General features: G+C 46.0%; 1 protein-coding gene across 1 annotated transcript in view; it reads left to right on the forward strand.

Annotated features, from left to right (window-relative positions):
• TRPC4 (transient receptor potential cation channel subfamily C member 4) overlaps positions 1 to 12,528 on the forward strand; it is a 208,850-nt gene that overhangs the window by 134,877 nt on the left and 61,445 nt on the right. Inside the window, exon 4 of the mRNA XM_083169762.1 lies at positions 7,301 to 7,631. Within this exon, the coding sequence (XP_083025888.1) occupies positions 7,301 to 7,631 (331 nt within the window). The remainder of the gene's footprint in view (positions 1 to 7,300; positions 7,632 to 12,528) is intronic.

Below are 12,528 nucleotides of genomic sequence, written 5' to 3' on the forward strand. Positions count from 1 at the left end.
ATCCACGTCAGCATGGAGCTGATTTTATATAGTGTGGCGAGCGCAGCGAGCCACCGAGCCCAAAGTGTGGCGAGCGCAGCGAGCCCCGCGAGGGGACGCGGATTACTTTATATGTATTCCGGGTCCCCGCGCGCTGCGCTCGCCACTCTTTGGGCTCGGTGGCTCGCTGCGCTCGCCACACTATATAAAATCATCTCCACCCCGACGTGGATAGTGGGGGTATGAAAAGGTTGGAGGACGCGTTCCGCTGCTCGCCACGCTTCGGGGTGGCGTGGATAGTGGGGGGTGTGCGTAAAAGCTATTTTTAGGACATACAATCATATTATTGTATACCTAATGTAATGGCATTGCACACCCGATAAAATCGCATGCGATTTTGCGGCAGATGCGATGCGATACCTTGGGGGCACACAGGGCAGTGAATAAATGACATTAAAAATCGCATCGCACTAAAATGGCCCAAGCGATGTGATGCGATGCATTTCCCTACGCAGAATAGCCCATTAAGCAAATAGCTTAGTGGGCTCCCAACTAACATATAAGTACCAATTACTGGTGTAATAGTGATTTTGATTTTACCCAACTATGCATAACCCAACTACAAAATGTTATGGTTTGCACCCTTCTACGTATATGTGCCTTCTAGCCCATTACAATGTACACACTTACTCCTCACCCTTTGCAGACTCAAAGATATGGAAATGACTCCAGTATGATCTCGTATAGGTTTAGGCAGTACATATTTTGTAATGTTAGCATTACTGCCACACAGCACTGGGTTTCCTCCAGGCAAGGCCAGATTTACAATGTGGTGAATGTAGCTGCCGCTCCAGGCCTTTACATAAAAAATGGTCCTTCAGCATTACAATATGATGATCCCCAGACAGAAAATAATTGGCCATAACTCATAAGCATTAAAATTCCATTTCTATTTTCTTTTTTCTTTTTTTTTTTCTTTTTTTATTAAGGATTGAGCGTTACAGAAATGCAAACCTTAAATTACATTTGTGCATGATAACATATAAATGCAATATAAATTTGTTGTGCAAGGTAACAGTTTATGACATTTGTAATATTGCGGTGCTACTTGAACATACAAGTTTGGATAGACACAGCTAAGACTGGTGTGTTGGTAGCTCGATCAGAACATCTTCCGAAATGGTTCAGATTTCATACCAGTGGGTGGCACAGAAACATTTATAGTTTTAAGATCAAGTGACAATGGGGCAGATGTATTAAGCCTGGTGAAAAGATAAACTGGAGATAAATTGGAAGGAGATAACGCACCAGCCAATCAGATCCCAACTGTCATATTTCAAACACAGCTGATTGGCTGGTGCGTTAACTCTTCCAAGTTATCTCCACTTTATCTCCAGTTTATCTCTTCTCCAGGCTTAATAAATCTGCCCCAATGAGTCAATAAAGCCCTCCCATATCTGGAAAAAATTCTCTGTGCATTCTTCCTCTGAAGGGTCTCCACCCACTCCATGTGAAAAATGTGAAAACGTTTGGTCTAAACAATTGAATGGTTGGGGGCTCTGCATGAATCCGTAGGATGCATTTGCGAACCACTGCTGATATAATAAGCCATACTTTTTTACTATCTTGTAAGACTGGTGTTTTGGAGGGAGAATGCCCCAAAGCACCCATTCAGCCATTAACGGAAGGCTATGATATGAGTGGACAATCGCACATTGAATGTTTAAATGTTGCACCTGGGATTCTGCACTTTGGGCACGCGATTGTGTCAGAAATGCCCATACAGGGCCGGCGCCACCACTAGGCAGGACTAGGCATTTGCCTAGGGCGCCGGCCACTGGAGGGCGGTACTGAGCCGCCAAGGTACCATAGAGAGGTACCAGAAAGCAGGGAGCGGGGAGCAGGTAAGACTGTCATCCTCCCTCTCCCCTCCCCGACCCCCATCCCGCCCGTTAATCAACGCTGCCCGCTCCCTGCTTGGGGGATTTCAGCGTGGCAGTATCGCCCGCACCTCCCCCCCCGTGCCGCATCACAGTGCTATCGCACCCTCCCCCCGTGCCGCATCACAGTATTATAGCAACCCCCGTGCCGCATCCCTGGCGGCGGGCAGTGCGGGGGGGCTTTGCCTGGGGGCGGACGGGGGAGCTTTGCCTGGGGCGGTCGGGGGGCTTGCACCGGCCCTGTGCCCATAACATAACGTCTGTGTGGGAAAAGGCATCCATTGTGCTAAATATTGTAGAACATTACCCTATACATAGATGAGGGTAATGTTTTCCATGAGTATTGGAATGATCATAATAAGTGCTTTATAGTATATTGGGGAAAGATTTGTGTCCATGTATACATGACTGTGTGCATGGTGTTGAGATCCCTTGGGGTGTGTAAAATTTGGTACTACAGTATATAGGTAGGCCTGAACTAGAGTGTGTCTAGGGCATTAGTTTGGTCCTGAGGTGAGAGATGCTTAAGAACTGAGCTTGCATAGTGTTGGGCTTGATACATGGATATTGCCTGTGATTTGGGAATTGTATATTTTTCTGCTAGGTCTTGGACCTTCCATGGGGTGAGGGCCCTCCCATGCGATATATCTTTAGTTTTCCGTGATATGAAAGGTTATGAGGCCTGTCCACCTTGAAATTCTGGGTTAGCGATCAATGGCAAGCGATGACTGTGTTTGTGTCTTGTGTGGTGGCAAACAGTCCAGGATTTTGGGATATTAAATTTGTGATTTCTTGCTTGTGACTATGTGAAAAGGACATTAAGTGGTAGTGGGGCGAGAAAGATTGATCTACTGTATGTTCGTATCCCTGTGGTTGGATGTGTCATGTATCCAATCCCTAATATATCTATAAATGCAGGCCTGATTGTAAATCCGTAGCTTAGGGAGGTTTGTTCCCAGTTAGATACAAGTTGTTGTAGTTTCAGTAGGCCTATTTGTGGTCATTTTTTGGCCATATAAATTTTGCGAAATTTGAGAGATGAGAAATGCTTAAAAACTGAGCTTGCACAGTGTTGGGCTTGATACATGGATAATGCCTGTGATTTGGGAAGTGTATATTGTTCTGCTAGATCATGGAGCTTCCATGGGGCTGACGCTGTGTTATCAATGAGAGCCCTCACACGATAATATCGGTCGGCCGTAAAACCAATCTGTCATTTAGCATCGGCCAATAAAAAGCTTTCCATAAATTGGCGCTTCTGTTTATAATCTAGGAATGTGGAATAGGATGGGTGTGTCACATATAATTGGAAGACCTCAGAGACTGAATGGTTTGGGGAATTATACTTTTCTCTATATTCTTTGCATTTTCTAGATTGGAATGCCAGTATGTGTTCTCGAAGAACCGCTTTGGACGTGGCCCAAAACAAGGCTGGGTCCTCCAAATGTTCCAAATTATTGTCAGCAAACTCCTGTCATTTATTGCCGAGAAATTGGGTAAAGTGTTTGGATTGTATAGTGCCGTTGGAAATCTCCAATATTTAGTTGCACTCTCCGGGGGGAGAGTGTATCTATGTTGACTCTGTCCTGGAAAATAATGAGCTAGAAAGCAAGAGATAGTCTTTTCTGGAGAAAGAATGATAAACATGGCAATGAAACATATATGTTCTGTCATTTGGATTAAAGATTCTCCAGACATCATGAAGGTTGTGTAGATGTTGCAAAAGATGAATTCCCTTATTCCCACTAAAGGGTTGTGATGTTGTTTGATTAGATCTGTCTAAAGACAGATCTGATACGTAGTTAAAGTTGCCTCCTATGGTTAGATTATGGGTGGTGCGCTGTAATAATATTTTAGAGATTGCTTGGAAAAAAAGTGGAGTTTGGGGTTGGGGGGGGGGGGGGACATATAGGTTTAATAGCGTGTATGGTGTATCTTGTATAAGAAGATCTATCAGTAGGAATCTACCCTCTTCATCTTATAAGGTATCAGTTATAGTGTATTGTATTTGTTTATGGAAAAGGATAGCCACCCCTACTTTTTTTGAAAACATAGGGAGCTGATATGCATTCTCCAATCCACCTGTCCCTCAGAGACATGTCTTGTGACAATACCCAATGTGTCTCTTGTATAAACATTATGTCCGGGAGAGACGTTTTAAATGTGTAAATACCTATTTACGTTTCACAGGAGAGTTCAGGCCATGTACTATGAAACTATGTGTAGCTTATTGTGTACTGTACTTGTGTGTGTGTGTGTGTGTGTGTTAGGATGTAAGTGAGGCATTAACCACAATACCTTGTTTAATCTGGTACATTGCAAAGATTCTGAAAAATGTATCGGGGGAGTCCCCACCCCAGCCTCCAGGGAACCTCCCACAGGGTGACGTATTCGCCATCCAGCCATGTCCAATAATAAAACACAGTAATTCTGTCAACAGAAATATATGTGTATACTACTAACAATTATTGTTGCTCCAATTCTTAGAGTTTTCTATATTTTCCAACTTTGTGCACAGAAAGCCCATGGAATCAATCGCACAGGTATTATGGCTAATACTCGCGGTCAGAAATAGAAAGAACAATGCAAACATAATCAAAACAGTTAACAACAGTTAATAGGGAACAATAGTTAAGCTATCTGAAAATAAGAAGGGTTAATCAGACTGTAATAAACAGATTATAACTCATGATAATTGGTAACCTATGATACTGAATTTCAGAGAAAGACAAGAGATCTAGTCACTCTGCCTTTGTACATGGTGGGAGACTACTATGAAAGCCAACACCGATGACTTTGACAGTCAGGTCTTCATGATTGGTGTGATTACGGTCACCTTTATGAACCAGGGATAATGGTTTGATGATTAGAGTCAGCAAGAAAAGGGTGCTATGATTGTACCAGTGCCATCTCTGTAATATGTGCGTTATATAATAAACTATTAATAAATAAATAAATATGTGCAAGTCCAATAGGGGTACGTCTAAAATTGCTGGAAAGTATGAAAAATCCAGCAGGGTAAAATGAGCTGTAGGATATCTTTAATGGGTTCCTGTACTAAGGCCTTACGATTGCAGCAGAACACCTAGGGCATAGGCTGATGAAATTGGCCTCTATCAATGATGGCATATGGGGTACAAAGCAGTGGCGTAGCTACATTTTGGGCGCCCCCCCGCCGTTAGGGGGAGGGCGCCCCCCGCCGCCTATTCAAACCCCCCCAATCCCCCGCAGCCTTACCTTTCACGCTGGTCCTGGCGGCTCCGTTCTTCTGCTGAGGACCACCACAAAATGGCCGCCCCCATACAGCAGACAGTTTCAGAGAACTGTGTGCTATATGGGGGTGGCCATTTTGTGGTGGTCCTCAGCAGAAGAACGGAGCCGCCGGGACCAGCGAAATAGGTAAGCCTGCGGGGGATTGGGGGGAGGTGTAACTATAGCACCGCAGCCCCCGGCGCCCCCATATGCACAGCGCCCCCCCCCCGCGGTGGTGGGGGCTGCGGTGCTATAGTTACGCCAGTGGTACAAAGACCTTTTGTCTTGCTGTGATATAAGGTATGAGCAGATCAGTCTCCATTCAGGGTGCCCACTGCGGGTGTGGTATAACACACCGACAGTCGGGATTCCGACAGTCATTAGCATGACGTCGGAATCCAGACTGCACAGCGGGGGGAGCGCAATGAAGCCTATTTTATTCTCCCTCTATGGGGGTCGTGGGCCCCCACAAGGGAGCAGTCGGGACTGTCGGTGAGATGTCCAGCACCCGCCCACTGCGTCTCATGGGCCTAGTGGCAAGTCTGGCCCTGATCGTCACCTCTTTTCATCTTTAGAAGCTTTACTAAATGTCTCCTAACAGTCCAGTTTTAATGATACAGTATCTAGGCACAGAGGGTTAAAATAACTAAAGTACTAATTAATTCACCAGTGATTAAGTATGGCTATCCCTAAAACCTGGACAAATGGTGGGCGTTGAGGACCGTAGCTGGGAGCACCTGTGCATATTGATAATAAATAAAGGGTCAGAGAGTGCATTTTAGGAGTATAAACGTTTTCAATATATAAAAATACACAGATTTTTGCACCAAAAACAAAAGTAGGGTATTAGTGAGCTCAATGGAGATGCATTATCAGCAGCAATCTGATAGGGTAACTGGTCCTATAATGAGGTATAAAAGCAAAGTAGAAAAAGAAGTGGAAAAATTACCCTGAAGCTCTCCTCTGGTCTGCCCCTCCCCAACGGCACAGAGCCACCATCTGAGCATCATCGCCAACCCCCAATTGCAGTTTAAGTGCACATATGAACAGATGTCCAAAAATTGCGATATTCTGAGATTTGCTATTTAGGCTCCCAAGACGCAGAACTGAGATGCCAACAGCATCCGTTGCATCTACCTCTCATTCAGGCATTACAGTAGGTCTGCACAGTTCTCCTAAGCACAGCAGTATAGGCAGTGGAGTAAGTTTGTCCCAGTTGCCCGGAGGCAAGCTGTATATTGGTGCCCCCCAACACATCCACATCCACACACACTCAACCTTATATAATTATATATATACATATACCTATGCCTCTTATGAAAAAAAAAATATAGATATATATAGATAGAGAGAGAGAGAGAGCGCATATCTATTTCAGAACTCTGCCACAGAATTTTTTTTGATGGCTTTCAATTAATGGATTTAAGCTTTCAGGGGAGGAGAGGTGCCCCTTTGAGTGCAGGAGCCCGGCGGCAGATGACTCCATTGCCTCCCAGAGTTCTGCCACTGAGTATAGGCATGATCATCTAACAATACAACTTGTTATAGAACATTTGACACTTTGGGGAAAGTTCTCATTAGCTACATTTTTCACCTTTCATTTCCAGTTTGCTCAGCTTGGAGGAGACATCAGTTGTAATGCTCTGTGTCTAATATTCTCTGCTTATCTGTGTCCTTGACCTGCAACCTTAGTATACAGTAGGAGTTCTCATATGGGTGTCAATGGGTTTGTTTCTTTTTTATTTCCAGGGGGGTGGGATGTTGTTTTCCCTGTGGTGGTCTGATAGTGTGCCTGGCAATTTTAAAATCTTGTTTGGTGTGTGCGCGAGTATTAAAAGGTTGAAAATCACTGTCTATACAAATAAACTTTGTTACATTACTAATAAGAATATTCCTGCATTCTGTATACAAATAAAATCACAATGTTCAGTAAAAGAAACACTTATACCTGTATCTGGAAGAACGCTGAATTATGCAAAGCTGTGACAAGTCTGAAGCTACACACTATGCAAAAGTAACCACATTCTATTACTGACAGTTATATCCCAGAACGGTAAACAATTATAGTTATGCAACTGCAGTTTGACGCTTGTATAAGTAATTTATTCTCTTTCTATTTTGTTTTATAGTTTGTCGCTCAACCTAACTGTCAGCAGCTGCTTGCATCACGCTGGTACGATGAGTTTCCCGGCTGGAGGAGACGACATTGGGCAGTAAAGATGGCGACCTGTGTAATAATAGGACTACTTTTCCCTGTCTTCTCTGCTTGTTACTTGATAGCTCCCAAAAGCAACCTCGGACTCTTTATTAGGAAGCCGTTCATCAAATTCATCTGCCACACTGCATCCTACTTGACTTTCCTGTTCCTCTTATTGGGGGCTTCACAAAATAAAAACGACACAAACGAACCAGGACCTCCACCAGCCGATATTGAGTGGTTGATATTACCATGGGTTTTGGGTAAATGAATTACTAAATGAAATACAGTTCATACACAAATAGCTTTTCAATCCAATTGAAGTTTAATGTGTACATAGAATTTGATCATTATGACATCACATACTTTTTATGTGTACATGTTTTATTGTTCATGTGCCTTTTCTGCATGTTTGCTATTTGTTTAATTGAAATGTAGGTACTTGTGTACTAGCACGGCGCCCACGATAATTAGTCGCCTGATTTTTAATCGCATCGCATGCCATTCACCCGATGGCATGCGATGCGATGCGATTTTGCCCCACATACGATGTAAAATTGTATAAGCACCCTAATGGGTGCTTACAATGTTAAATGCACCCCCACGCCACCCCCCACTATAAACGTGAACCCGAAGCGTGGCGAGCGGCGACGGTACGCGTCCTACGACCTTTTCGTACCTCCACTATCCACGGCGGCGTGGAATTGATTTTATATAGTGTGGCAAACGTAGCGAGCCACCGAGCCCGAAGCGTGGCGAGCGGACGTGTATACCTGTGAAGTTATGCGCATCCCCTCGCGGGGCTCGCTGCGATCGCCACACGTCGGGTTCACGTTTATAGTGGGGGGTGGCGTGGGGGTGCATTTAACATTGTAAGCACCCATTAGGGTGGTTATACAATTTTTAATCGCATCCCATCGCATCCCATCGCATTGTATGGCATTGTATGCCATATACAATGTCATACAATTTAAAAATTGTATGACATTGTACAACATCGCGCGATATCGCATCGCATACCATCGTATGCCTTATGGTATGCGATGCGATGGGCGCCTGATAATACACAAGTCCCGAAATGTATTTACTGCATAAGTAATGCTATACAAATTCACTGTGAGATTTTATCTATAATGTACAATTACTGCTTGGTTTTGCCAATAGTTGTGGTTTTCAAGCAGGAATTATATTGTAACAATGGGCCTGCAGCAGCTGTGTAATACAGGTTGAGTATACCTTATCCGAAATGCTTGGGGCTACGAGCAATTTGGATGGTCCCCTGATGTCCACGGTGTCCCCAGGCATCCATGGTGGCCTTCAGGATCCTCTAAAGTGGCATCTCTGGTCCCAGGGGTGCATTGCGCGTCTGTGCGTGCACGCTGGTGACATCACTGGCACGCCCGTGCATCCACACAATGCACCCCAGGGACCATAGATGCTGCTGAAGAGGATCCCGGGGAATGAGGTAAGTATGAAAAAAAAAAACTAAATATTCCGAAAAACCGTGGTTTTCCATATATTTCGGAATACACAGATAAAGGAGACCTGACCTTTACTGGACAAGAAACCTTCTATTGCTGTGGTGCCTGTAGGAAATAGTCACCTCTTGCCAGCAGTGGTGTAGCTACATGAAACGGTGCCCAGAGCAAAGGCCCCCCATATTTATTTATATGTGCACCTGCGTATATTATAATAAATAAATATATATATATATATATATATACAAACAGATACTTCTGCGCAATATCATTAATGAATAAAATGCTGTATAAGTATCTGTATATGGAGATATAGTGCAGCTCACTTCTATGGGCTAGTCAGGCCCCAAATGGCGGTATGTAGAAACAGAGAAAGAAGGAGCGCACAGCGTGAGCAAGGTTTATATGAAGTATTTACTGTAACTCAATAAAAGAAAGCTCACATACATAGCATAATAAATGTAACCGCGTGAAACACAAACATAATCACCGCTCCTAGAGCACGTCGCAGTCAGTGTTGCAAGTAAGCGGGTACGGCGTGGTACGGAGTACCTGTAAGACATATGTTGCAGGTACGCAGTACCACTTACCCCCTGACCCACTGTCAATTCTATTTTTATTTTAAGTCTAAATATAATGCATCTGCAGCCCGACCGCCCAGCGTTATGATTGGTGCTGTATGCAGCTACCGGCTACTGCTGATTTAGCCTGTCACACTGACAGGCATCAGCAGCGCCGACAGCATGAAGAGCAGGCTCCACTATTGTAAGCACAAGCTGCCTGGCTCTCCCCCAAGCAAGAGCCAACCCACCCCCAGCCATTCCCTGTTTCTCATTCCCTGTCTCCTGATGCCACGCCACTATTGTCATTTAGTCACTCCTCTAGCTTTGTGTGACTACGCCCCCCTCATGACACATGGCCACGCCCATTTTTGGTGGAGGCTATCAGTACCACCAAGAAAAAAATTCTACTTGCACCACTGGTCGCAGTGCAGGCACTGGGGACACCAGTCGATCCAACACGATGTTTTGTGCAACGTAGGTACTCTCAGCAGGTAGCAGGGCGGGCACTGGGGACTCCAGTCACACCGTCTAGCGTGTATCAGCAGCGGCGGTCACTCCGGCTCAGATGTAACAGCAGCAGCGGGGACCAAACTTTCACAGCGGGAAACGACAGATACAAACAGCGCGGACCAGATAGGAAACCAGTGATCTCAGCATCAGATGGAAACGCCCCAACGCGTTTCGTCATTGGACTTCGTCAGGAGGCGTGCTGATGTTGATCAGATGTTTCCATCTGATGCTGGTTTCCTATCTGGTCCGCGCTGTTTGTATCTGTCATTTCCCGCTGTGAAAGTTTGGTCCCCGCTGCTGCTGTTACATCTGAGCCGGAGTGACCGCCGCTGCTGATACAAGCTAGACGGTGTGACTGGAGTCCCCAGTGCCCGCCCTGCTACCTGCTGAGAGTACCTACGTTGCACAAAACATCGTGTTGGATCGACTGGTGTCCCCAGTGCCTGCACTGCGACGTGCTCTAGGAGCGGTGATTATGTTTGTGTTTCACGCGGTTACATTTATTATGCTATGTATGTGAGCTTTCTTTTATTGAGTTACAGTAAATACTTCATATAAACTTTGCTCACGCTGTGCGCTTCTTCTTTCTCTGTTTATATATATATATATATATAATATATATGCCATAATAAAAAAAAACACACCAGTACTCAATACTGGCGTTGGAAACACAAGGTACTTGTGTAATATCTGGGCGCCCAATGCGTTTGATTTTATGCTTTAAGGCATACAATCAGATGCGATGTAACGCGATTTTTCGGCAAAATCACATCGCATCGCGACCAAATCGCAATTTTCCATAGGATTCAATGTTAAAATGGTCCTGTTCATTTCCCCACTATCCAAGTGGGCATAGAGTTGATTTTATATAGCGTGGCGAGCGCAGCGAGCCACCAAGCCCGAAGCATGGCGAACCAATTAGCTTTGGTAAGCAGAGGCACACACTTTTAACATGACAATTTAGTGATTTAGTGGCACTTAGGGCGGGATGTATTAAAATACATCGCCGCCCATCGCGGCCCCCCTGCCGCGATGCCGCCGCATATGTACTAACATATGCGGCTGGCATCGCGATGCGGTGACAGAGGCCCCCCGCGATACCTGGAATGTGGTGTGCGGGGGGTCTCCGTCACCTCTCTGCCCCCTTCTGCATCCCTCACGCCGGGGACAGCTATGCAAGCTGTCCCCGGCGCCTCTTCCTCCCCCCTGCAGCCGGAAGGACGTCCGGCTGCGTCACTAGGGGGAGGAAGGTGTTACCTTCCGGGTCCAGGAGGACCTGGACCAGGTAAGAGAGGGAGGGGGAGAGGGGGGTCGGCGGGTTTTTCGGCGGAGGCGTCGGGCGGCGAAAAGAAGCCCATAGGCTTCTATAGGGTATCGCCACCCAAAGGTGGCGATACCCTACACTGCGGTGACGGTGCGGTCGGGTAATAGTACATAGGAAAATGTGGTAAAACGGGGGTTTTACCGCATTTTCCCTTTAGTACATCTCGCCCTTACTGTTAATAGAAGGGATGCAAACAGTTAAAAGTGTCTGCTCCCAACACATTCCTCTCCGTGCAACAGCAGCATGAAGAGAGAGAATACACACGAGCAGGTAACTGTTTTTCACAGCCTGTGTGGACGGACTCCTCCGGAGTTTCAGGCTGTCAGTGTGAGCAGGCATGAACTGCTGGGAAAGCGGGAGGGACGGGACTGTAGCTTCAGGGTGCTGGCTTTAACACAGGCAGTGCAGGCACAGCTGTGGAGATGCCCTCCCTGCACTGAGGAGCGGCTGTGAGCGGCGGCTCTGTAAAAGCGTCCCTGGCCACTGCTGCGCTTCTGTACAGGACAGTCTCCTGTGTGATGCGCCAGCAAGTGTCCTATGCCCGGCCGCAGTAGAGTGTGTGTGGGGATCCCAGGACCCGGAGTGTGTCCTGTGCCCCGGGGTTGGAAGTGGTGGCGGGGGTCGCCCTGTGTTCCTGCGCTGGGCACTCCGGCGCAGCAAGAAATAAAGTGTCTGGGCAGGAGAGCCAATGGCAGAGTGCACGGCTCCGGCGCCAGGTGACATCTCGGCGCCCGGAGCGTGTGCTCCACCCTAGCTACGCCTCTGCCTGCCAGCATATGCAATCTAAGTGCTGTGTCTAAAGACACTATGGAAGCTGCCTTTGGTCAGTCTGCAACATAGACCCTGGGCTACAAAATGCGGGTGGCTGACCCCAATTTTGTAGAATGGCCCTAGTCACCACTCTTGGTCCATCTCCAAATGCCACAGAATGTGGGTCAGGCTGCAGAAAAGGGGGCATTGTAAGGGATCACACAGGACACATTCTGCACATGCACAGATGCCCAATCATTGGATTTGTATGTAAACTATCAAGTTTACTTACAAATTTGAATAAGGCTCAATGTTCAAAATGAATAACAAATTTAAATGTATCATTATATAGAATGACTAATGTGAAGAAAATTGTAATGTTCCAGTCAGAGTTGCCAATGCTTTGGGTGCTATTTTTTCAAACAATGATGCATTGAGGGGTATTTCGTGTGCAATGATGGTTAGGATGGTTAGGTGGACCAATTACAGGTAATCTGTATCTGTACCCCCTTTCTCAGCATCCCTAGTTCCAGGG

This window comes from Crinia signifera, chromosome 2 (assembly GCF_055691185.1).
Source record: "Crinia signifera chromosome 2, ASM5569118v1, whole genome shotgun sequence".
NCBI lineage: Eukaryota > Metazoa > Chordata > Amphibia > Anura > Myobatrachidae > Crinia > Crinia signifera.